The 27619-nt window shown below is 40.0% G+C and overlaps 2 protein-coding genes across 4 annotated transcripts; one reads left to right on the top strand and one right to left on the bottom strand.

The window, feature by feature from the left end:
- The first annotated feature begins 11 nt into the window (after window positions 1-11).
- Window positions 12-20534, top strand: LOC114793667 (hippocalcin-like protein 1). Its single transcript, XM_028985797.1, has 4 exons — window positions 12-338; window positions 16389-16861; window positions 17644-17749; window positions 18571-20534. Exons 2-4 carry the CDS (start codon window positions 16484-16486, stop codon window positions 18666-18668), a joined length of 582 nt encoding a protein of 193 aa, XP_028841630.1. The 5' UTR covers window positions 12-338; window positions 16389-16483; the 3' UTR covers window positions 18669-20534.
- Window positions 2743-27488, bottom strand: LOC114793546 (glycine N-methyltransferase-like). 3 transcript variants are annotated; one of them, XM_028985583.1, is made up of 7 exons: window positions 27204-27488; window positions 25271-25398; window positions 25074-25187; window positions 24345-24487; window positions 24065-24189; window positions 23211-23403; window positions 2743-2900 (listed from the first exon to the last, which is right to left on the bottom strand). In XM_028985583.1, exons 1-6 carry the CDS (start codon window positions 27407-27409, stop codon window positions 23232-23234), a joined length of 888 nt encoding a protein of 295 aa, XP_028841416.1. In that variant the 5' UTR covers window positions 27410-27488; the 3' UTR covers window positions 2743-2900; window positions 23211-23231. The 3 variants fall into 3 exon arrangements, with proteins under 3 accessions (XP_028841416.1, XP_028841505.1, XP_028841320.1); XM_028985672.1 differs by lacking the exon at window positions 2743-2900 and adding an exon at window positions 13988-14007; XM_028985487.1 differs by lacking the exon at window positions 2743-2900 and having other exon boundaries at window positions 22868-23403.
- Window positions 27489-27619: the final 131 nt, after the last annotated feature.

The following is a 27619-nucleotide window of genomic DNA, read 5'->3' as shown; positions in this document are numbered from 1 at the left end:
ACACGGAACGGAGCGAGGCGAGCCGACTTTTCCGTGACTGGCCGTCTCCTTCGCAGGGTGGGCGTGTGAAGTGGAAGGACACCCCCGGACGAGTTCGAAGTTAAATCCTCCCTGGCAGACGATTTAAAATGGACTGAGTTCGAGTTTTACTTTCTTTTTTCTTTTTTGTTTTAAAAACTTCTTCAGGAAGTTCGTAACCTCTGGTTAAAACCGCTATTTTGTGCGGTACTTCCTGGAATGTCCGGGGCATCGTGCGCCTGAGGACAGCGGGCTGTAGGTGGACACGGACTCCGCGGCGGCGCGGCAGCATCACTGGAGGCAGCTGCTTTGCAGTCGTTGTGAGTGAAGCGTTTTTTAATGGATTTTTTCCTTTCATTTGGCTAGTTCTGACTTCGTTTCACTCCACTTTGTGCGTCCACTTTTAACCAGTTGGCCATTTGTCGTGTGTGGAGACGTTCACTGGCTAGCATCACTCAACACATTTTGTAAATGTCAAGTTATTATTTCATTTAAAGCCGCTTTGAGTACAGAGTCGATTCGGAAACACTTTACAAAGGGACGTGAAAGGCGCACTTAATTTTTAAAGTTTTTTTTTTGTGGAAAATATCTTTATTGTTTTTACAAATTTACATGTATAATAAAGACAGTAGAAGATAAAGACTAAGAAATAAATAGTTAGTGAACAAAACACAACAAACACACTTCACCCCGTTGGTATCAGTCAACACCAATGCAGACTAGTTGTTCCATATACTCAGTTATCCTCAATCCCTTCAGACAGCCGTATATTTTGGAATAATTCCATAAAAAGACGTCCTGTTTACCCTTTAAAACATAAGTAATATTTTTTTCCATCGCATGGTCTTGATAACCATCTCGATTTACCTTGTCCATAGAGTGAATTTAGGTCCATTTGTCCTCTTCCATAACATTGCCATACATCTTTTTTTTCATTTAACAGGCTGAGGTCCATCAGTGTTCGCTCACTAGGGCGCATTTCATTTAATACAGAAGTGCTGGGAATGTCATCTGTGACAACGATGGCTACCAGGCTTCAGTTTGACATTTCACAATTCTCAGATGGCTCAAGCCAGTTTTGATATGAGAGCTGTACAACATTTATGGCGTTTGCCTGTGATGCTACATCTCATAGATCAAAACTTGAGGCAGACAGCTGCACAGAAACATGCATTTGCCTTTCTTTCCTAAGGAAATGTTCTCCTGTCATGAAATAGTATTGGGAAACAAGGACCAAAGCTCAGCATGGAGCATTCAATCAACACTTACAGTGGGTACGAATAGTATTCAGACCCCCTTAAATTTTTTAGTCTTGGTTTTATTGCACTCCTTCTACATTATAGCTGTGTGCTTAGGTTGCCACCACCATGCTTCACGGTTGGGACTGTATTGGACAGGTGATGAGCAGTGCCTGGTTTTATCCACACATACCCCTTACAATTAAGGCTAAAAAGTCTATCTTGGTATCATCAGATCAGATAATTTAATGTCTCACCATCTTGGAGTCCTTCTTGTGTTTTTTTAGCAAACTCCTTGTGAGGAGAGGCTTCAGTCGAACCACTCTGCCATAACGCCCCGACTGATGGAGGGCTGCAGTGATGGTTGACTTTTTACAACATTCTCCCATCTCCCAACTGCATCTCTGGAGCTCATCCACAGTGATCTTTGAGTTCTTTTTTACCTCTCTCACCAAGACTCTTCTTCCCCGCCAGCTCAGTTCGGCCAGACGACCAGTTCTAGAAAGGGTTCTGGTCGTCCCAAACGGCTTACTTTTCATGCATTATGGAATCAACTGTGCTCTAAAGAAACCTTAAGTGCAGTTCTGTTTTCTGGGGTGATAAATGAATGTGTGATAGTTTGTAGGTGATTTAGAAATTATTGGCTCAGGTTCTTTCACACACATGATGACAGTTGATTGTGTGTTCCCATTTGCTACGGCGGCTACATTTACATTTAATGCAAATGTATAGTTGAATCTCCTTTGAGATGTGGATTGATTTGACATTGATTGGGTTTATTTTCTTCCAGAGTGCGGTGATATCTACTGTAGATGTTCTCAAAGCAAAGCCCACGTTACCTTGGAGAAGTATTCGATTGGGCAGCACCTCCTGCAAGGCAATGCACTGCGCCGTCTCGCCTTTTTTTTTTTTTACATAATCGCGACAGGGTGAAAGGCAGGAAGGATTCATCAAATGACCTTTTCATGGTTTTGGTGCACTGGAAGTATTAATCGGGCTTTGTTTTAGGGCCTTTGTATGGAACATTGTTTCTCTCTCTCTCTCTCTTTTGTGGTTTATGGGACTTTTTTTCTTTTCTCTGAGATGGCTATGAAATATTAATTGGGTGACACTGGCAGGTGATGTAATAATAATAATAATATATATAAAATGTAAACTGCCAGACCTTCAGAGTGGAATAACTCATCAAACAAGAGCTCATTTAGCCAGAGTGATGAATCGGTAGCAGCAGAACACACCTATAAGTGAAAGTTGAAAATGCAAAAGCTTCTATGTGGACTAGTGTATAACGAGTGTATTTATCAGATGTAACAGCAATATACCATAAAAAAACACAATATTCTAAAGTAGATCTGTCAACATATCATGACCATGACAGTAACAACATAACTTGATGGAAACACTAATTACTAAAATGTTATTAAAAACAACATAGAAATACCAATACAAATTCATTATTTTAATTTACACACTTGCTTCATGTGAAAATGTGATATGCAAGAAAATTCTCTGTAGGTACCCAGAAATTCTCTGGCCCCTTTCCTCAAGTCAGAATTTGGCCATTTCCTGGAACATTGTCACTTGAGTGGCTTTATGATGAGCTGTTGTGCTTGCTGGTGATTTCCTGGGGTTTCATAACTTCAACTAAAAATAGATGAAGGAAAAAGAATAAGAGTCTCAGAAAAATTCTCAGTTGTGTGAAATGCAGAATTATCTGTCAGTTATGGTGATGGTGATTACCAAAATCATCAGGATAAACTAAATATTAAAAAAGTGCACTAAGGCTTTTTATTTTACAATATGCTTTGAGTGTAAAGAGAAGAATTAGAGACACTCAGATGTTGAAGATGGCTCAGATGGCTGAGACCCAGATGGAGGAACAGACACTGTCCCTTCATTATAAAGAGACGAGATGAGCACAGATGGGGAGATTTTGAAGGAGCCAGAGACCATCGGTCAAGTAAACCTGGAGAAAGCCATAGTATAAGATAACCCCAAGGACTATTGCTCTGTTAAATGTGTATGTTGACCTTCAACTTGAAATATTTTAGCTTTTTTTATACACTGGAACCCGTGAGAGTGCCTGGTCCATTTTGGATTTCCCATATTTTTATATAAATGTGACTTTAAAACACCTGTAGTTTCATGTAATCTGTCTGACTATCCAGTTTGGGCAGCTGGATGGTCATCAGCTGGATGCAACCTTTCACAGATGTTTCGTCCCTTGGCTGGTGTCCCCACTGTTAGCTGCAGATGCTCTTTCGTGGCCGCCATGTATAATTGCAGGGTTACCCAGAGAACCCTACAGGCAATTTCAATAAAGCATAAACATTTTCTGCTGATATTTTATTTGAGGCAGCAGTGACGTTCTGGTTTTCTTTTTGGGCCACATTTGAAGAACCGTTCATACTGGGATGGTCTTTGGCTGATTTCGACCCATCCTGAAAAAGTCAACTAGTTATTGTTAAAGTCACAGAAAATATGGAAATGTAATAGTTTGCCAGTATTGCACACTCCTAGATTATAGGCTGTCATTGATTTGTTTTTTTTAACCAACGTTTAAAACCGATTTAAGGCGATTGCCATGAAACTGATACTATAATTTCCAGATAATGTAAAACAAAAAAAAGTCAGTGACTACAGAGAGACTGTTTTGTGGAGAGTGGATATACCTTACATTTATCAGACTCCCTTATCTAGAGCGACTTACAGTCAGTAGTTTCAGGGACAGTCCCCCTGGAGACACTCAGGGTTAAGTATCTTGCTCGGGGACACGGTGGTAGTAAGTGGGAGGTTTGAACCTGGGACTTTGTGGTGGTCTGTGTGGAGCCTGAAACTTCAGGCTCTGAAAGCTTCACTTTTGGCATGACCTACTGTTATCACTCAGTGGTGAGGGAAAATGGAATGTTGAGGGGAAAAAAAAAAAACGATATCTTTCTTTGAACTCATTAATGTTTAACAGGTCTACATGGCCAGAACTAAAATGTCAAAATCCAAGCTGCAAGGCAGACGTGAGCTGACTGGTCAGTCTCATGCCCTTGACCTCTCATGTTTATGAAAGTTATGAATTCTAATTAGATGTTATATTGTGTCTTGACTCATTAGGTTACTGTAGAAAAAAAACTTTAATTTATTGTTTTATTTCTGAAAGGTAAGTTTGTAGTCATATAATATGCAATGTATATTCCAATGAACCAGGTAGCCACAAAGTTGCAAGTTTGATTCCCCTATTACTACAATAATTAATGAATTGTGTTTGTAATGAATGATTGTACGTCATTTTGATTAAGAGCTAAGAGATCATCTAACTTGTCACATTGCATGAAATGTTCTGCTCATTTAACAGAATGTTTTAAACAGTGACAGAGCTGTAGTGTGCCTCAGCCGTACTTCCTTCTCGTAAAAATGTGAAGCACACCATATGGAAATGGTGGTTCATTAATCCAACCCTTCAGTTTAACAAAGAAGAAATAACAAGCGTAACAACCATGTCTCAATTATTTGCTACCCTCTGTGCATTGTGCTATTTTAACATTTTTCTACTTTTAATTGTGCATTTCTGACTGGTAAATTTCACATAACGTGATGATTTTTTGTTTGTTTTAGCCCCTTTTAATTCTCCTTTTATAAGAGTGCAAAAAACCATGGAGACTGTCAAGGAGGGGTGCAGATTACCCTCCATCTTGGTTGTTGATTTATGTATTTATTATATGATGTATACCATTAGATGTGATGCCATGTTGCCCTCAGCCAATCACAGGGACCGAAGGCACGGCTGTTTAGTGGAGATGGATGAGATGGAGAAAATAGTATCTGGAAAAATAGAAACAGACACACACACTGTTCCACCTCATATATAAACACTTGAATGAGATGCAGTGTGGCGCCACATTTCCCGTGCAGTGGCTCCCACCTTGTCATTTATGGAAAGAACGCTTCCCCTGCGAGGAAACAGGGTGCTTACTGCTGAATTGGTGTTGATTGCGGGACACTGTAGGAAACTCCGAGGCTTCCCCCTTTCCAGTCTCACAGTTTCCTTAAACATCCATTTACTCTGTTTACTCTGTGCTTGTAGAGATGGTTTTTAAAAAGGAGATTAGCTTAAACTCAGTGTCTTTTAACACAAGCAAATTTCATCTGCTTCATGCTAAAGACACTCTTTCTGAGGCACCATGAGGCAGAGGTTAAAATAATGATGTTGTGGTAGTAAGATCTGTGCCTGGGGCAGGGATATTTCTTTTATTATTATTATTATTATTATTATTATTGAAAATGGGAATTGAACATCCAAAATTTGGAAATCTTTCACTGCTCATGGCAGCCATTGTAGCATTTACTAATCGCTAATCGTAGCATTGTAAATGTAGTGCTTAAAAACACATTACATCTCACTGCACATTGCTTTTAATACACGTTCGCCTGGCATAATGCTCCCCTGGGATTAAGAGCACCGGCATGAAGTTCCTCCCCCCGGTGCAGAGGAGAGTTTCGACCAACAATGCTCTCTTCACAGACGACAAGACGACAATGTAAATCAGCGTTGGTGTGCCACGCAACATGAGTGACGCTGTCCTGGTTATGTAAAAATTGCCCAGTATTCATGTTTAATTATCTGAACTTCTGTTTATGAAGCTTTGTTGCATTAATGTTCATTTGTGTCACTGTTATGGTGCTTCATAAAACACAAAGTGCTACACACCTAATCAAGATAAGATAAGATGATCCTTTATTAGTCCCACAAGTGGGAAATTTTCAGTGTGATACTGTGAATATCACAATTCAATAAAACCTGTAACTCAAACTGTGGACTGATTCTGACTGATCACCTGTGGTGGCTCGTCTCCAACATCCAGCATCTTAGCAGAAGTTATATTCATTTTATTCATTCACTCTTCAGATAATTTCACTTGTACTCTCAAACAATAGTCTCTCAACTAAGCTGCTACTTTGATCACAGAACAATGCATGACAAAGTGAATCCTTTACTCGTGTTCAGTCAGTGAAGCGTACACACACACACACACACACACACACACACACACACACACACTGCTCGCAAGTCACCTTTCATTGCTGCCCAGTGCTCACCAAGGTGATTGGTTAAATGCAGCAAACACATTTCGTTGTGTGCACCATGTGCTGTGCTGCAGTGTTTAAAATGACAATCACTTCACTTTCACTTATTTAACAGTTATCCTGCTCAATCATTTTGGATTGCATTTGTCTGTCAACTGATTTAGGTTTTTCAAAAAACTGGGTAACCACTTTTCCCAATGATTTGTAAATTGATCAGTGGATGTCCAATAAAGCCTGTAACTCTTGACTGTGGACTAACTGAGGGATTCTGACTGATCACCAGATCATCAGATCCAGCATTCCTGATGATTGAGCACTGTATATTTATACAGGGGAAATATAAATTTTTTTTGTCTTCATTTCACTTCACTTTCACTTCAGAATAGTCTGTTGTGGACCGTGTTTTTCTTGAATGTTCACGTGCTGAAATGAATGCAGTTTCATTCATGGTATAGAATACTGAACAATATATTAAAAATGAATATATAACATTGCATTAGTACACGGTAGAGGGACTTTGCAATTGTTGCTTATCCTCCTGTAATTTACCTTGAATACATAATACTGTAATCACTGTGGAGCACAGTGAAAATCTGATTTGAATATCCTGGCTGGCAAGCAGAAAAATAGATCTTCTGTTTGCTCTTAAAATGTTCTAGACATGTGTATTATTTTCATTTATTTATTTACTTACTTACTAGCTTGCTTTTGTGAGCTCGTACCTTCTAAGGTGACCCTCAGACAATGGGGGTCTGAAGTCATTCCCTATGTGCAGGGTTCTGTACATCCCCTCTCCCATTCATGCCTAGTGCCCTCATGTGCCGGAGGGAGGGATCAGGTGGCTCCTGTGTCCTTTGCTTTTTTTCCTCTGGCCACAGATCCTGTTGCACTGCTGGCCATTGTGAGTTGGCCTGCTTGAGTGATTATGCTAATTGCATACATTAGTGATGAGCAACAGTGGCCATGCTAGAGGTCCTTTCTCAGTGTTAATTCCTAACTTATGTGCCTGCGCCGCTTTCTCACTCGTGCTGCCATGGCGCAGTCGCCGCATACAGACACGCATCCAGATGGTACGAAGACAACATATGACGGCGTGCAAGACTTTCCTTTCATCTTTGATGTGCATATGCTCGGCAATATATCACACAGTCGAGTCCTGCTGCTAGGGATTGATCATGGAGAAATTATTCGATATTCAACTTTCAGTGGGGATAACTAGGGACCGTTGTATCCATTGTAGGGTGATATGAACTGAAACTGGGATTACAAAATCTTTGATTATACAAATTTTTGATTATTATTAAAACTGTAAAAGCATCATAGTTTTGTTGAATGTGACCCAGTGTGATAATAAAACAACTCAATCAACAGACTCATAATTTGAAGGAATTTTGTGTAAAAACTATGCATTACAATTGCTAATTATGTTGCCAAGCGAATGGCATGAAGTTGAATACGGCGCATATATTATTTTCAGCTGTCAAAGTGGGTTTGAATACCATGTCTAGATGAGCTGCAGGAGTAACTGTTCATCATGGTGCTGTACGTCTCACCTAGGGTAATCGAAGATCGTCTGGGGAAGCTATCAGGCTCTGGCTGAAAAACCGACCACAGCAGCGAGACCGAGGAGGTGACAGCTTGGGTTTCTCCTCTGTGGTAGCAACAGCATGTGTGTGGGAAGAACGCTAGTGTGTGCCGTTGTGCCACCACAGGGTGAGCATGGAGAATTGGTCAGAAGACAGCAAGGCGCTTGTCGAATAGCTCTGTGCTGTTGCAAGTGACCGTAGAACCAGCCACTGTCATTTGTTTTTGCTTTAATAATCTTAACCATCTCAGCAGTTAATAAGTGTGGAAAATGATTGTGAGATATTAAGGTCACCCCACCTGCACTGCTCGGTTTCCAAACGTGCATTAGTCGCTGTCAGGTTTCAATATAATACGCAAAACATGCTCACTAGAGGATTTGTTGGTTCTGGGCGTCTTTAGAAACATGCCTCTTTGGAAGAGGCTCATTCTAATCTTACAAAAATATATGAATTTCAGTTACAGGTAATGATAAGCAATATAAAGCAAATAACAAGCTACTGCTACTACAGGAAGTTATAATTAAACAAGTAATATTAATAACCAAGGCATCTTTTTATTTAGATACATTGCAGTACGCCTGAGCTTTTACTTCAAAGTTGTGTATTTTCTAGATTTGCTCGGCACGTTATCTTCTGCCATTCCCACATAAACTTACACTTCCCCCTCTCTTTGTATTTTTCTTGCCATCTCTAACGCTCACACTCTTCCTTGGCCTTGTGGGAGTGAGTGTCCGCTCCTACAGTATGTATCTTTTGAGATGAGAGCCACAGTGCCACGTTCAGATAACGTTATTTTTAGATGTTTAGAAGTCCCACACTACAAGGAAATGGCTGAAGGAAAAAAGATGTTCCTTAGAGATGAGAAAACTTGAAGTGTGTTCAGATGTCCTCAGAGAAAGTTGGCTCACACCATGAAAGACATTTGCCCATTTCCTGTTCATCTGGCATTAAAGCATATTAAAACTTAATCCAGGAAAATATGGAAAGAGCATCTTAAAGTCAAAACTTTTTTATACCCATCGTGCATTGAATAAGACGTTTTCCCATTCGTTGAATTATCTGTCTTTCTAGGTACATATAATATAAAATGATATGTATAAAATGAAGAGGCAGTGGTTGCCTACCTGGTAAAAAAGAGGATTCATAACTGAAAGTTTTCAGGTTCAAATCCCAAACAGTCAAGGTCCCACTAGGGTCCCAACACACTGCTCCCCGGGCGCCTTTCATGGCTGCCTACTGCTCACAAAGTGATGTGCACTGTGTGCTGTGCTATGCTGCATTCTTCACTTATTAATCAAAATGCATATTGCTCTTATTATCATTACATTTACATTTACAGCATTTATCAGACGCCCTTAACCAGAGAGACTTACAATCAGTAGTTACAGGGACAGTCCCCCTGGAGCAACTTAGGGTTAAGTGTCTTGCTCAGGGACACAATGGTAGTAAGTGGGATTTGAATCTGGGTCTTCTGGTTCATAGGCGAGTGTGTTACCCACTAGGCTACTAACACCCGTATCAAAGAATTATCGTATGATATTGGGTGGTAGGAGCCTAGTGGGTAGCACACTTGCCTATGAACTATTGTAAGTCGCTCTGAATAAGGGCGTCTGATAAATGTTGTAAATGATAAATGTGATTTTGGAACCACAAATATTATCAGGCCAACTTGAAAAATTGGTACATTTTAAAAATATGTATCACATAATTACATGTAATGGTGTACAGATTGGTTATCAATGTTCAATAAATTGAACACCTATATGCAATTTAATTTTTATTTTTTGCCATATACAGTAGCAGACCTTACATAATCTAGCCCATTTTTGCTTCAATTATATTCAGTTTGAATTGTTTCAAGAAATGTTTTTTCAATGATCCATTATGACTTTTCTCTCTGTAAAAACAGGACATGGGCCTGCTTTTTCATATTTGAACAGGGACATTCATTGTAATAATAGGATAAGAGTTCACTTGGCCTCTCTGTGCACATTGGTTGGGCATGACTAAGCCAAATTTTACACCTGCCACCTAAGCTGTATGTAAATGTTGTAAAGTTACAGTGGAACCATATTTAATCATCATTGACCCCTACCAAGGGAACCTAGAACTCAAATGCCCTCATTTATCTTCTCTCACACACAGCGATCAGTTATTACAGAAAGGTTGATTATTACAACGCTTACAAAGATTAGCTGTACATCATGTAGAGGGGTGAAGCGTCCACTGTTCAGTTTCAGGCCCTGCACATCACAGGTGGGGATGTTTGTGGATATGAAGTGATACGGCATGCCTGTGGCTGAGTGAGACCCATCAATAGGGGAAAAATGCAAACAGCCTGAATAGGCATGCAAATCTGTGGGTTTGTTTGTGTACGTATTCATTTGTTTTTTTTTAATGTGTGTGAACGCATGCTTTGGTTTGAGGCGTGACGATTAGAAATGTGGTGAAGGTGAGGGCTGTTGGCCAAGTTAGATCAAGTTCAATTGCTGCAGATCTCACTGACTTTTTGGTGCGTGTGGCTGTGTGTGTCCATTTTGTTGTGGGTTTCAGGGTCGTGTGCATCCTGCTGTCCTATTGTGATCTCTGCTCTTTTCCTACTCCGAAAGAGCCAGAGTCCATGCCAGGAAGAGCTGTAGTCTATTGTTGCCTAAAAATCTGAAAAGATATTTTGGGTGTGCATACTTTCCACATCCTGTTGATGTAATACCCTGGTGTCCTCTGCTAAATTCTCAGCTCAAGGCAGTATTTCACTGGAAATGCGGAATAAAATAATGAGAAGCATCAACGCTGCTCCCAAGAGATTCCGAGCATGTAAATAGTAAATTGTACTTAAACAGTTTGGTATATTTGTCTTGTTTATTTACATAGCAATTTGTGATGCGGACATTTTCCATATGCAGCCAGTTTTCCATCACATGCTGTATGTGAGTGGTTTTTAGCTTTTATTGCTTTTTTTAGGCAGGACTCATGGTAGAGAAGCAGGAGCAATGTAAACATTCATATCCTAACTTTTACTCAGCTAACCTGTGACAAATAGCAACAAATACATCTTAATATTTACAACACAATACAAGAATCGGGAATAAATATTAAGTTTCACCATAGTAAAAGAGAAAATTGAGGTGGATCTTACACGGGTACTGCACACCACTCTGAAACAAGGAATAGATTAAACTACAACAGGGTCATTTGTTAACAAATACAGACACATAGGCACATTTTGACCTAAAAGGAGAGAAATAGGTTGAATGCAAACGCTAATGTCAACAGTGGTAATGCAAGTTATAGGTGTTTATGATGAAAATTGTGGCCGTGAGAGTTTGTCTAAAAGTGGTCACTGGTTCAAGCAGGGTCACTTGGGAAAAAAAGTGACTGAACATCAACAAGGGGTCATGGTGTGAGGTATAGGTGTCTACACAGAAAATTGTGGTCTTGGGGTCTTGAGTTGGGTGTGGTGTGTTTCTGGTCTGTGTTTGTGTTGTGTTTGCAGGATGCCTGGTGATTGCAAGTTGAGCCCACCTGTTCCTGCTGTGGACAGCCAGAATAAAAGGAGCCTCAGTTCCCCTTTTCGATTGCATCACTTCCGGTTTCCCCTTCGCTTACCCTAGGGGCAGTGGCTCCCGTTTTGTTTGTCGTTATTCGTTGTAATTCGTTTCGTCTGTATTTCTTCTTTATTTATATATTCATTTGTTAATAAAATACTGGTTAAATTTCTCAGTTTCGTCTTAGTAGGTTTTTGTCTGTCTTTTCTTTTGTTACGGGCCGGACCCCCTAGACATACGATGAAAACTGTGTGCTCTTGTTGTAAAGTGGTTGTGGGTTTCAGCAAGGTGACTTAGGAAAAAGAGAGAGAGCGTCATGGACATGTGGTGTAAGTAAAAGTAAATTGATTTAAGTAATGCATTAATACGAGTAAAAATCAATATTCCAAAATTATTGGAATGAGTGGATGAACTGATTGTCATTTTAAACACTGCAGCACAACACACGGTGCACTAAACGAAATGTGTTTTCTGCATTTAACCAGTCACCCTTGGTGAGCAGTGGGCAGACATGACGAGGGAGCAGTGTGTGGGGACGATAACATGGTAAACGGCACCTCAGTGGCACATTGGTGGATCGGGATTTGAATCCACAACCATGGGTCCACTTCCTTACCCACTTCCCCAGGCTACCACTGTGATAAGTGATGTAGTGATATGTGGCACTTTCTTGCACCTCATATCCAATCTCCTGAGTTAGCTCAAATAAAACAACGTACATTTTTACCACAATAATAATAATCACTTTCACTACACCTCCAGGCACTGCCAAACATGCAACATGCAAACCCGTTAGTACATTATGATTTGTGTGTATGACCATGGATGCCTGTATGCAAGATATTTGCTGTATTTTTATAGATATTTGGTACGTTTTAATATATTTTCAACAAGCATCTGTCAATTTCCACCCACTTGTTGCATGAGGTTGGAAGGTGTTTTGAGAATCTGCCGATATACATGGGAACATAATCAGAAAAGGCTGGCTGTTCAGTTTATATATTAGTTGCTATATTAGTATTTGCTCAGAAAGAGTGAAGAGTGAAACACAAGACCAGGAATAAACACAGAGAGGATGAGGAAATACACACCCACCCCACAAATGGACAATGCAATCCTAACAACGTAACTCTCTTAAATAGTTTCATTATTTCAATGCAAATTCATGTTTAAGGCCATCTTTGCAGCATTGCTTTGCTTTGTTGTTGTGATGATAGTGTAACGCTTTACCATTGGTGCGCGCAGTCAACAGGCCCAACGAATGGATAGGATATATTGGACTTGATTTTAAAATATATTCTTTTGACTTATTACAGTGCATGACAGCTGTGTGGACTTTGCATCCCCTGATTTGTTCATTCACACATGCTTACAAAACTTAAGCAGATGCATTCTTAAATTGAATTTGAGTCTGCAGATGCATTCAAATGCTGGTAAATTTGATATGCTCAAAGTGCATACCTCGCTAATCTTTTCTTTTACTCATGAATGAAGCAACAAATATGACAGTACAGCATGTATTGTTGCCTGCCTTAAATATTGAGTTCAAGAATTCAAAAGACCATACCTGACACAGATATTCATTTATAATAATATTTATTCTAATTCTTGGAACTGACTTGGTGTTTTAAAGGTGCCCTTTGTACTACTTAAAACATGTCTTTTATGTATATATAATTTTTATGCAAATTAAACATTTCACTAGGAGGCCACAGCTAGTATAGAATGTTCTGGGACCTTGTGCTTCAGCCATCACATCCTTATACATGTTGCTACCCATGCACTTTGACATTTTGCCTCCAGCATGTTGAAATTCCGACTTTTTTAAGAACATTTTCCATATACCCCCAGGCTCATTTTCCATTGCATATGGTCTGCTATTTTCCAGTTAATACCCTTTATCTGAATTGCTAAGGAAATTGATTCATATCTTGAACGATTCAGAGGGCACAACATCTGCTATATGATAGAAGCTGTCAGCATGAACATAGAAATTGATCGTCTGTGTTTATAAAGCCACATTTGTATTGTTTCTCAGTATCGTTTTGTATCACTTCCTTCATTGCAGGTCACTGAGCATCTGTACTTCTCATACATCAAGATCCCCCAGAACCTCCTGGGCAATTTTAGGTGTATAACGAGGCAGATGGCCTAATCCTGAAGCCAGATTAATCACATACACTTGATAATATATGACAATAAAGTCTTTAATCTAATTTAATCTAAATCAGGCATCATAACAGATGCAGTGAGATTTCTCATCACATGGCTTCGGCACCGTGGCTTAGTTAAAGTGCCTGTCTAGTTAAACAGGGTTCGAATCTCAGTGGTGCCTGTCTTTGTTTTTGGGGCAGTGGATGACCTAATGGTCGAGAAGACACACCTATAATCAGAAGGCTGTCTGTTCGAATCCCTCAGGTGCCACTGAGGTTCCGTCTATACACACTGCTCCCTGGGCAGCTGTCCCCCAGAGGATGGGTTAAATGCAGAGTCACACTTCATTGTGTGCACTGGGTGCTGTGCTGTGGCGTATCACACTTGACTCTGTCATAAAAAATGTCATTGCAATAATTATCATGAGGCTTTGAATTTAAACATGTATTTTGTATTTAAATTAGCCTGGAATGTTGTAGCTGCTACAACCTGAAATTACCAAGCCACCCAAGCTTATTCACATGTTATAGTACTGGTTTATGGAAAGAGGGTTGGTGCCTGTGGAATTGAATAGTCATGCCATCAAATTCCATCATATTGGCCACATTAATCTAGACTTAATGGTCATATGCTCTAGACCTTTACTTTGTATTCTGTAGCATCAGAGGTGTTTATGTCAGTAGTGACGTCTTAATTTATATTTACATTTACAATTACAGCATTTATCAGTCGCCCTTATCCAGAGCGACTTACAATCAGTAGTTACAGGGACAGTCCCCCCTGGAGCAACTTAGGGATAAGTGTCTTGCTCAGGGACACAATGGTAGAAAGTGGGATTTGAAACTGGGTCTTCTGGTTCATAGGTTAGTGTGTTACCCACTAGGCTACTAACACCCATTACCACCATATTTGCTGAGATGTATACAGACTAATTCGTTTGAAGAGGGCACTGCAGTTCACCCTCATTTTTCTCGCCAGTAACATGTATGTACAAATCATTCATATGCTACGTGTCAGGATAAAGGGTAGAGAACTAAATTGGAAGGAACGCGATACCGATTGTGGTAAATAAAATGTCTAGTCTAGTTGGCTATATGTTTGACTAGTGGTGTAGCGCCCCCATCTGTTCAGAGGAATTGCAATTTGTTGTGAATGCAAGGACATTAGAGTAATGTCTCTTACTACTGAAAGGTTTCACTCATCACTGTTGCGCATTCACAGCCAAACTACAGTTCCAGTGTTAAAGGTTAAATGCACATTGGGGATTTAATAATGCTTGTATCTTTTGTACACATATTTTTATTCCCCACCGCAGTCCATTTAGAGTCTCTCCTACTCCATGAGAATTAACAAAAGACAAGCGCCACGGAATTAACCCTTCCTTTAAGGAGCCTCTTCAGCCAATTTTAAGATGTGGGTAACTGATACTTCTCAGAACATCTGTCCACTTATCAAAAGATGTTCACATATCTGTCATGTTGCAATAATAAAATATTCACCGGATCTATTAAATAACTTGTAATTGTTGGTTTAATGCTTTATGGTTTATTGTATGGATCTCTGGTCTTCTGAAATATGACATAATCCATGCTAAAACAGTGCTTATAACATTGCTTAAAAGTATACATTATTATGTAAGTAAAATATTATATCATTAGATTTTTCATATACAAATGTAAATATTATGTCTTGTCATTAGATCTACACAACTCATCACAATGTCATTTTTTGTCAAACATAAATTTGTCATTGTGTGTGTGTGGGCTCACTGGGGACATGGTGGTGCCAGCATGTCAGGTCTTGGCTTGTCCCTCTGTTCTGTATGGTGACAGTGGGAGTTTCTGTTCCCCGTGGATGGTCACAGTTGTTCATAGTCGAATTGTTGTTATTGTGCATTTGTGTGAGAACTGCTTTGATTGCTTGAGAATTCCCCCAAATCAGGTTATTGTACCCCCTCCCCTCTTTGCTTATAATTATCCAACACTTGTAGTTAATATACAGCATGTGCTACAGTTGATTGTTTTGTACCGTAATAGACCTGAGAGTGTTTTATTAAGTATTTAAGAGTCCACTCTTCTCTCAGTGGCTGTATTCAATAAAAGAAGAAAAGACACTTAAGTGCACCTGACTCCTCCTTTATCTGTCGCTCAAATTCTCTGATGCGTGGCAACATTTTCCAACAAGTGCTGGTATCCATGGTGACCATACAGTACCTGTTTGAAGAGCTTTGGGGGTTTCAGGAAGCAATCCTTATTCTATGACATCTCCACGGAAAAGGGGGCTGCCTGTTAAAAGCATAATTGTGCAAGAACTCTTGATTGAATTTTTTTAAGGAGCCATGATTGCTTTGTACTTTGTAAATGGAAAGGATAATATTCCCAATCATAACTCATTTAAGAGGTAAACTAGTTTGATTTAGATGATTTTTTTTAAATGATCTGGCAACATTCAATTGTACAAAAAATATGCTGGCATCTTTTTTGAATCTGGATTTAGATACATGAATGTTTCTGGTAATGACTGGGAATACCCACATGTGGCCCATCTCATAAATCTAAAGTGCTTTTCCCTCTGCACTGCTTGAAGGGCAAAGGGAAGAAAGCTTGGTTTGAATGATAATGAAGTAGAAGCAATCAGATAAATAATTAGTAGCCACATTTTGTTTCAGTAAAGTATTCTAAGCTAGTGTTTAGTTTCTTGCCTTTGTTTTCCAGTGTCTTCACTGAAATTGATGTATGCAGAGAACTGAGCTTATGTCACTATTTTCACAGGTGGAAAGGTTTGTGGCTTTAAGCTTTTGAGGGTCTGACTGGCAGGACTGGAGTGAAGGTGCAGAAGGGAGGAGGTGAGGGGTGCGGAGGCCATCATGGGCAAGCAGAACAGCAAGTTGCGTCCAGAGGTCCTGAACGACCTCCGGGAGAACACCGAGTTCACGGACCACGAGCTGCAGGAGTGGTACAAGGGCTTCCTTAAGGACTGCCCCACCGGCCATCTTACCGTGGAGGAGTTCAAAAAGATTTACGCCAATTTCTTCCCCTACGGTGATGCCTCCAAGTTTGCCGAACATGTCTTTCGCACATTCGACACCAATGGCGATGGCACCATCGACTTCCGGGAGTTCATAATTGCTCTGAGCGTGACGTCACGTGGAAAGCTGGAGCAGAAGTTGAAGTGGGCCTTCAGTATGTACGACCTGGATGGGAACGGCTACATCAGTCGTGCCGAGATGCTGGAGATTGTCCAGGTCAGCAGTTAAACCGCCCCTCTACTATTTTCCATGGCATACGCTACACCTTAAAGACGGCCTTCTGTCTGCTCTACAATTATATGTTAAAAGAGATTGATGGGTTTAGGTGCAAGCAATCCGACCTCCTCATTTCTAGGCCAGCAGTCAGTGTCGAGTTGGCCGTAATTAGCGTGAGGTGAAATTAAAGGACAGTCCTTATTCTGGGTTTATGAGCTATAATCGATGTTAGAAGGAAATGGCCTTTCCTTCGAATGACACAGCCTCTCTGCTCCTGAAGGGGTAATGAACGTCAGTTTGTCATGTTCCTGTTGCCGACAATGAGCCGAAGGCTCACCCCCCCTTCACTGACTTTGTTGAATAATTTACGAGGAACGGAAAATGACTTTTGTCTGGAGGTTCAATAAACACGCTGACATGAGGAATCACAATTGTAACGTGCACGTCTGATTAAAATGGCTGCTGAAAATGCTCTGAAAGCAACGGTAAAAGGGTTTCCACAGCAACCTAAAGTTCTGTTAGATGGCGAGGGTGGGGAGCCAAACATCAGGAGGTTATGCTTTGGTTTTGCTATTCATGTCATGGTTAAACAATGTAATTTCGATTGAGTAATAGACCAAGTAGAGAAAAATTAAGTGTTAAATTCAGATGATATACTTTATGTATGAATGCATATTTTAAGGTATATTTAATGTGCAGGCACTCGTTGAATGTCTTATCCCTTCTGTGAACATTTTCAGCCAAACATTCTTTCCTTTTGCTTATTTCTCTTTTTTTCTCAGGCAATTTATAAGATGGTTTCTTCTGTGATGAAGATGCCAGAGGATGAGTCCACTCCAGAGAAGAGGACTGATAAGATATTCAGACAGATGGACACTAATAATGACGGTAAAAGGGTCTGTCTTCTCTCCTGGGTTTTACAATAGGAATTAAATGTCTTAATTCACAGTTCTCCTCATATCATTAATTTGGGGCCAGACTTTAAACTTTGCACTGAAATACAGGTATGGGCAGCGGAGGCAATGAGAATTCTTTTTTCTGCACATAAAAAAGCACTCTTACTTTGAAGTGGATTTTGCCTTGTGATTTATAGTTTAATATTTAATATTCATGTTGTCAATGTGTCTTGTCAGTCATACCTACACACATGTTAACAGCCGAGGAACATTAATTTATTTTGCATGGTTATGTTGTCAAATGGTTATTTATGTTGTTATCATACAGCACCTTCATCAGCACCTACAAGATTTTTAGGAATTCTAATTGGATCTAGGAATATGTGGTTATACCAATCACTTATTTTGTTATCTTAAAGGTAGGACATTATATCTGAAGTTAAAGTTTACAAGGGATAATCCCTTATGAGCCATAAAAAGTATTTTAATGCATATTGTGAAGACGGCCAAGTTGATGCAAAGTTGCTTTTGCAGGATTCATTTTATCCGTTACGTAACATACATGTACTCACATTCAGTATAACAATAAAACTCACTCACAATTAAAAAAAGAAAGTCTATTGCAGAACCCGGTTTGCTGCTCTTTCAGGTTGTTATTGTAGAGTGATGATTTCTTAATGAATAGCCTTGTTTATGTGCTCTTCAGGCGCTTTTGTAATGATTTTATTCGTTCTTACTGCATGTAGCACATTCCATCTGATCACACAGTGCAGTTTCTTTTCTGGCTCTGACTGTGGAAACCTCTTGTTGCAGGGCGGCTGTCTTTGGAGGAGTTCATCAAAGGTGCCAAGAGCGACCCCTCCATCGTACGCCTGCTGCAGTGCGACCCCAGCAGCGCCAGCCAGTTCTGAGCCCCACAGTGCACCTCAGAGACTCCCTGTAAACGCTTCCTGCCTGCCGCCACTCAAATTGCTGTTCAGTTACGTGGTCGTTGTATTGAGTCAGTAGGAGCTGCATTTTTATTTTGAGGGGTAAACGGATACCTCAGCCTTTTGCACAAACAGTCCATCGATCTTCTCTAATTTACACAGTACTTGAGAGGATAATATGTTGTTATGTTCTGGCATTTTTTTTTATTTTTAATCCATGTAAGCGTGTATTGATATTGAAATATATAGACAGTGATATAAGTGCTCAGTGCTTTCAACAATTTTCCGCCATTCTGCAGACTGAAGCAAGCCTGGTATTTGTATGGCTTAATCTACAGCTTGCGTTATGCCAAGGAGCTGTGCTTTATATATGGCTGTTGCATATTTATGAATCTTTGATGTTTTTATGTGTCCTTTATAGTACATTTGGTTTTGAAGTTATGATTATTTTGTACTGTTTAAAACAGTTATTGATGCAACCGAAGAAAAGAAAAGGTTTGTTGATTTTAAGTAAACTCTGCGCCTTAATGGGTTTTTGAAATGTGTCTGTTCTGAATGGAACCTCTGAAGACAGTCAGTGGTATCCCAGTAATAATCTACAGTGGCTACTGTTGTAAAAGTGGTTTGTAAGCATGCCCTGTGCTGATCCTTGAAAATTGGGAATTTGTATTACTTATGTCATTCACATGCAGACAACGCATCAATTATTCCTTCAACACAACTTCATGAGCCATTTCATTTATCAGCCCGATTCTGTCTTTCTTCAGTGCCACACAGCATAATAATAGTCTCAAAAGATTTATGGTGGTTTGTTTGATCAAGGACTTCATTAAACAAATGAAATGGGTGAGTAATAATGTTGCAGCATGCATTCTGCATTGTTGGGGAGAAGAAAATAAACCTAAAATGTATGTATTGAGACTTATGAAGGAGAATGGAAAAAATCTGTTTATTTTCTCAGCTAACCTGATCATTTTAGCAAGCTAAATATTACATGCTATATAAAGAATTGTGGAAACCTAATTGTGGAATGAACACCAAAGCTAAATTGTTACAATCGGAAGGAAAATGTTCCCCAAAATGTCGACATTCATGAATGTTTAGAAACTTGTTTGATTGAAAGTTAGCAGTCACAGAAGACGTTTGGCCTATTTATTTTAGTAGTAAAGTATTGTGCAATTGTGTGTTCAATGTGCAATTTCAGAATACAATTTGAAAACATTTTGCAATTGGCAATTCATTATGCAAAGTTGCAATTCATATAGGTCATTTTAGACTTTTACAACAGCAATGCATGCTTTAAACTGCCAGTTTGTAAAAAATGCAACCTTCAGGCTGGTGCTGGAACCCTCAGTGCAGTTTGAAAGAGTTTGGTTATGATTAAGTTACGTTTGACTTTTTTTGGATCCAAATGGCAATGCATGAAGAGCAACCCCATTTTATTAAACAGTGTGTCATTGTGCTCCTTTGGTGTCAGAATTCAACTGAGAATCTTACGTGACTGTGCCCTTATTAAGGTGGGCCTAACTTCTGAAGAGAACACAGAATTGCCAATTGCAAAACTCTTTGCCATAACTTTTCAGTAGTCTTGCAGGGGTCAGGGGCAAATATTTAGCAATGAAAAAGGAGCTTGTAGCTTAAAAGCATAATTGCACTGGTTACCAAGGCATTCGTGTTTATACATGGGTTTCAGAACGGATTTAATTCAGCAAGTTGTGTGGTAAGTTATTTATTCTTCTAAAATCTGAGGACCACTGAACTCTAACAGATAGTTTGGTGTACTGTGTTAACAGACTGTATATTTGCATGCTCATGCACTTACTTTAAAAATAAAAAGTGTTTTCGAAATGCGCATTCATTCAGAAATTTCTTGTCTGTCAGGTAAGAGGGTAAGCCTAAGTGTAAAACCATGGTGTTATACTGACCAAAAAGACATATCACAAAAATAAATGTAAGAAAAATAAATTAATTCTACTGCACATTTAAGCCTGGTGTTTCCTCTGTAAAAAAATAACATAAATAAATAAATGTGTTCCTATTTTTAAAAAGAAAAACTATTGTAAAAGCAAACAAACAAGAAATGCATCTACAGGGGCAATGGGTTAAATACAGAGGACATGTAATTGTGTGCACCTTGTGCTGTGCTCTGCTGTGAATATCAATGACAAAAACAATCAAAAAGTTAACATATGTACAACGGCGCCATCTATTGGAGAATCTGCAGAATTTTCCCCATCAGAATTGAGAATATTTGGATTCACATAGTTAGTTCTTAGGGTCAGATTTGCATTCAAACATGACACCTTATCTCAAAGATTAAAGCTTTGAGACCAGGATAGAAAAGCATTTTATGAAATTATAATGGTTATTCACCGGTTCAAACCCCACTTTCATTTGCAATATGATTTCTAGCTCACCTTTTAATTTTTAAATAAATTTTGAAACATGACCATTTACATTGGTAGATTCTCACTGAAGGCATCAAAACTATGAATGAACACATGTGGAGTTATATACACACACACACACACACACACACACACACACACACACACCTCCACGGCTCAGGGACTGCACCTAATTTTGTGACAATGACTTAAAAGATATTCTGATTACTACCACCGTGTCCCTGCGCTGCTCCAGGGGGACAGATCCTGTAACTACTGACTGTATAACATTCCCAAGTTGCTTTACTCTCTGTTCTAGTCCACAGTCCTCAGAGCCCGTCAGCCAGTTCACTTTTTGCTAGTTGTTGTGATGTTCCTCAACCCTGGATTACTGAACCCATGAGCATGAGGACCCCTGATCCGTAATATTCTGTTATTCCATTACGAACAAAACTATAAGATCTGACGCTGTTCTCAGAACAAAATTCACAACGAACACAACTCTTATATTTAATTATTTTTGTAGACTAGTCACACAGAGGGACAGAGATTAAGGCAATCACCTGCCAGTGCAAACACTCCAATGTGTTTTAAGTATTTACAGCAACGTAATGATGTTAGGGTGTCGGCATTACAATCAATCGTTGTTAATCCCAGTCACTATTTGCAAGGCTGCAGCGAGATTCACTTCACAATTGTTTCCCCATCATGCTGGTGGTGAAACAACTTAGAAATAAGCCACAGAAACAGAATTAACATTAACAGATTTTTTTTTTTTTTTTTAAGAATTTTGTTTTTTTACCAAAAAAATTCCAAAAATTTAGATAATATGAAACTGGTTGATTTTTTCTGGACTATCAAGACAAAAAATGTGGACTATATCCAGAGCATCTTATATAAAACATACTTCATCTCTCATCCAAATCAGAACACGAAGTCCTCCCTGTATTAAAAATACATTTTGAACAGGTTCGCCTGGTATTCCTGAATTCAAAGATGAACATGCAGATGGCTTAAAAATTGCATCCATTGTTATACAGAAAAATATTAAATTGTCTGAGAACCTGTAGAACATTTACCATTGCTGTCCAGGTCACAGTCAATCATTTGTCTTGGTAAATATGGACTTTGCACTTTTCAGGAGCTTATCCATTCAAAAGACAAGCACAATAAATTGTATTTAATTCAAATAGAATGTCACACCCTTCAGCACTGCCCCAGAAAATGAAATAAGAACACCTTGATTCACTGCAGTGAGCTATTATAGCACGATTTGTCATTTTTTTGTGCCTTTGCCCAACAGAGGGAAGCCAAGTGCCTTTTGGTGCAAGCCCGTCTTAACACCATGGAAACAGCGGATGTCAAACCTGTCCAGCAGCAGCTGAAAATGCTCACCAATAAAATCATATCGCTTAAACCTGAGCAAGAAACTTCTAGAAACACTTCGTGGCATAATGTTGGTCACACTGGCATGTTGAAAACTATGTTTTTGGAAACAGTATGAACACTGCGTATTAACATTTACATTATGTAATAGTAAGTGCAAATTGAATCGCTCACAGAAAGAATCTGAATGTGAATGAGAATGAAAATGGAGTTTCAACAGACCAGACACACCCAGTGCATCCCACAATGACATGTTTGGATAAAATGGCTAGATTGAAAGAAACATGTTAAATCGGTTTAACTTGATTGTTTCAGTGTTTCAGTTTTCCATTAATTTTCAATTGGGGGGTTAATAATGTAGAACAGCAAAACTGTAAGAATGAGAGTAAGAATGCACTGCACACTGGATTTGTATTTTAGGGAATGTAATTCACAAGTAGAACGTTATCAACAGAGATTACCATAAAAACAAGGGTAAAAGAGAAAGCATTGAAATAATAACAGTAACCAGTTTGCAATGCAGTCAAAGGATTCAACCAGCTCCAAACCGAAAGCCAAACCCTGGGTGAAATGAGGTCAAGGCTCTGCCTCGTCAAGCAGCAGTGTGCATGCTCAGACCAACACGAGGTGCCCCAGTACAGTGTCAAGAAAATCACGGGAGCTTTCCAACAGGAAATGAGCACCAATACTGAAGATTAGAACAATTGAACTCGAAAGAGTGGGAAAGAAGGGAAATGAGTAGAGAGAGCACCTTCCTCTTCCCTTCTCCTCTTTACGCCGTCTTCCTCATTACATGAATGAAGTAGCATGGAACCTGGGCCTGGCCCGGTTTGTAGGCCTGGAAGTCACCATAGACGTTCATTTCGCACCGGCCAGAAAAGGCTTCTCTCAGCATCTCCTTGAAGTTCTCCAGGCAGTGGGGGTAGTAGGACAAGCGGAACTTACTGTAAAAGCAACAGGGCACACCCAAATCTGTTACCGGCTGCTCCCGAGTTAACATATCGAACCAGATATTACAGAATGAACTGACTTATTTTCTTAGTGAACTGAAGAAATGCACAAACAGGCACTTTACCATTTTTTGTTTGCTACACCACTTGAGTGTACTGTGTTTTTACCGTGAATGCAGTAAACTAGTAATTCTTTGTGTCATTTTTGGTGCTAGACTTTAAATAAATAGCCAACTGTTACAGCCACAAAAACAAGCCAATTTTCACAGCAGGGACATTGCAACTTTGTGAATATATGCTTGCATGCTTCAAGGTAGCACATGTGAAGAATGATAAATTCAGCCACCGCGCCGTGTCAACAGAGGTAGCCAGAAGGTGAAGATTCTAATCAAAATCTTTGCAGCTAGTGCCAATGTAAATCATAGTAAAGAAAATGTCATACTAGTTAAAAAATTCCATTAAACAAAGTGCTGTTAATCCAAAGAAACTGATGAGACCTGGCAACCAACATCATCACTCCTTTGTTGAATGTCACACTAGATGTCACACTGACTTTATTATTTCTTTCTCTGTGTGTAAATGACTACAGGAAGTAGCATTAAACCTGATTGGCTTGGTTAGTAGACAGTACAGAATACCCCCCCTGCTCCCATACCTGGTCTCTGGCTCCTTTTTATCCCCCTCAGGCTGAGGAACCTCTAGGGTATAGTCCAGAGTTATCATATGGGGCTTGTTGTTCACCCACAAAACAGAGGTGGAAATGTCCTGCTTCAGGTCACTCTGAAAGGAATCAGAATCACTCATCTGACCCCGTTTGCATTCGTAAAACGTAGCTGTTTTTTTTTTTTAAAAAGCTTATTCTACTAATTATACAGCCGCACAGATGTTCTTAATTCTTAAAATGAACATTAATGACATGCACCAAAAATGACTACCTGGTAGTAGATGTTCTTCCCCTGAGGAGCTCGGCCAGTCTCCAGGATGTAGTCATAGTTCCGGTGGTCGATTATCAGAATCCCCCCTGGCTTCACCATACTGGCAATGTTGTGAAGAGCCATCTTCTGGTCACTTTGGTCCCCTGTGGGTCATCAAAGATTCAGCTTGTGATGTGGACGCTAGTTCGGACGTTGCATTCAGATCGAATTAGGGGGAATTGATGTAGAATGGATCTATACCTTTTTGTGCACCTGAAAGTGAAGTGATTGTCATTGTAATACACTGCAGCGCAGCACACGGTGCCAGAACAAAATGTGTCCTCTGCTTTTTTAGTGGGCAGCCATGACAGGCGCCCAGGAGCAGCGTTTGGGGACGGTGCCTTACTCAGAGAGACCTCAGTGGCACCATGGTGGTTCCGATTATGGGTCCTCTTCCTTACCTGCCAGACCACCACTGCCCCCAACTCCAATTTAATTTCCATGTTCTTGGTGTACACATTGCTTAACAAACTCAGACCAAGTGATCAGATCCCAGTGTGATCTCAACGTGACCTGCACATATTCCAGTTGCATCGCATGCGGATTGCATTTAGGCCTTTCATAATTCCACAATACTGGGATTCCAGGAAATAATGTATCTTTGCATCTGCTGCTGTTCACACAGGTTCAGTAGTGTGAGCAATTAAAGGTCAGAACCAGATTTCAGATTTCACACAACGTACATCTCACCTTTGAAGTCTGGTAAATGAGCAAATGAGTTCCCCAGGCAGATGACTGCATCAAACCCTTTGTCTGGCTTTGGCACATCTTCAGCTAACGTGAGCCAGTTGGCCTCTTCAATAACTGTTAAAATGTGAGGATCAACCCAACCGTTACAAAAAATAAACTCAATCTTTACACCTAGAGGACCCAACTGAACCTCATACCCCATTGGTCGAACGCCGGCTCTTTTCTTCTTTCCCACCTCTCCTTCAGGGCATATTTGAGCATTTTGTCACTGGCATCCACACTGACCATTCTGAATCCCTCTTCCACCAACATGATCGAGTCCACCCTGTACAAAGAAGAATTACAAATTAATATTTAGCATCTAAATAATACCATTTCAACAACAAACTGATAAAATATTAACAGGTGTTATATAAAATATAACGAATGAAAATGAAATTTTATTAAATTCTGATTTCATTCCAAATATGTTTCAGCACTTCTTAAAAGAAATACACACACATTAATAGATGGCCCTACAAGTTGCCAGGTACACAGGTTAGAAAAGTATTATTTGTTACACACTTTCACATAATAGACCAACTGAATTATTTGAGAAAATAGTGGAAATTATATTTTAATTTAGTCATGCTTAATGACATTTTCCAGTAGTAGAACCAATCCGGCAAAAAAAAAAAAAAAAAAGGCAGTGGTGGTAGTAGGAAAAAATCCAAGTCTGGAATGTTATCTTTCCAGTGGCAGCAAATGGCATGGGTTCTCCAGACATGGCTGGAAAAGACTGCTGCAGGGCAACAACCTCAGCTTATGCTGACTGTGCATTTAGGTTGAGTGCAAAACATTACTCAGTCAACAGCTGCTACACATGACTGGAAAGCAGAAGCCAAAAAGAGTTATAATTAGTTTTGGCCAGAGCATGAAAACGTCATATCAAACCACTGGAAGATCTTTGAGCAATCATTTTTGGTACGGTTTATAGCTGCCCAGAGTAGCAAAACATGAATGAACATAGCTGACCCACACAGCCATACATGAATTTACAGAAGAGCACCAAATTTTTTGGGTAAAAAAAAAAAATAAAAAAAAAAAGATTTTAATTTATTGTTAAACATCACACATAAGGGATATAAAAAGCAATGAATACATCATGGAACATCATTATGGAGGGTGTTTAGCACCATAAAGATCCATACATCCCCCTAAAATGAACCACCCAACCTTACAATAACCCAATAACACACGTGCTGACATGACCCGTTCACCACCCAGACCTCAATAGAAAATATGTGACATGTTTCAAAAGGGAGACACAGGGACATCTCACATACTTTCAGAACCCAAATTCCCACAGGGACTACAACAAATTGGCAATATCACAGCATAAAAACTGAATGAATTAGTGCTTATGATCCAATAAACCTATTGCAGAATCAATTTTGAAATTTGATGAAATTGCGCTGGATTGGTGGCTACAGGATTAGCATAATTTTTTTTTTATTATTATTATATGATATATATGTCCCAGCAGAACAGAGAAATCTGAATCTACACCATGACAAACATATGATTTAAACAGTGATAGATAGATAGATAGATAGATAGATAGATAGATAGATAGATAGATAGATAGATAGATAGATAGATAGATGGGTGTGGAAGAAGATTTGGTTATTAGGGGCGTGGCTGTCTTTTTTTTTTTTTTTAAATAATATGCGGTTCAGATGACATTGAAATACTCTGCCAGCATAAGCATCGAGTGGCTTTGTAGTACACAAAGATTAGAATTATTTAGATAGTGTAACCTTTTGCATAAATAAATACTTATATACTGTCAGTATAATGTTCAGTCCGTGTTCTAGTTCCGATATAGTGGACTGGGGCGCCGCCCATCGGTCGAACAACATCCGCCACCTTTCACAGTAAATAATCAGGCTTCTAAAAGTCCCCTTTACTTCCGATCTGAGGTGAAAACGCGACATCCCTCCCGAAGGCGAAGCTGCTCCTGCTCTGTTCGAACATGGCAGACGCTCCCACTCGGAACCACGTGGCGCGATGAAGCCGAGCTGCCGGAAACCGCGTCGTGGCAAGCGCGCACAGCCCCGCGGACGGAACCAGGGGACTCGGGACACATACCCTGTTCCGCAGGCGACGTCCAGGACCCGCCGGCAGCCGTGTTTCCTGAGCAGCGCCACCAGCCAGCTCCTGTACTCTTCTGTCCGGCGCCGCGTGTCGCCGATGTACAGCTGCCACACCTTGGCGGCCTTGCCGTCGGCGTACTGGTCGGGCAGACCGACCGCAGCCACGCCGAGAGACCGTGTCCGATACACGCTGTCCACCATTCCGCTGAACGTCGCTCCGCCGTCACATTCCGCCGCCGGCGCCGCGTTGTTATTATGTATACCGCAGGCGTGCGGCACGTCAAACTTTGAGCCAATCGGCGGACGGCGTGCGAGCACGCCTGCAATCTAATTGGTCAGGTGGCGCGGCGACGTCCCTGCTCTTGACCAATAGACGCCGCTTGCGGGCCCTGGGCGCTTCGACGCCCCGCC

Source organism: Denticeps clupeoides, chromosome 1, assembly GCF_900700375.1.
Source record: "Denticeps clupeoides chromosome 1, fDenClu1.1, whole genome shotgun sequence".
NCBI classification, from domain to species: Eukaryota; Metazoa; Chordata; class Actinopteri; order Clupeiformes; family Denticipitidae; genus Denticeps; species Denticeps clupeoides.
Note: the sequence above shows the minus strand (reverse complement) of the source record. Positions and strands in the feature narration are given on the sequence as shown.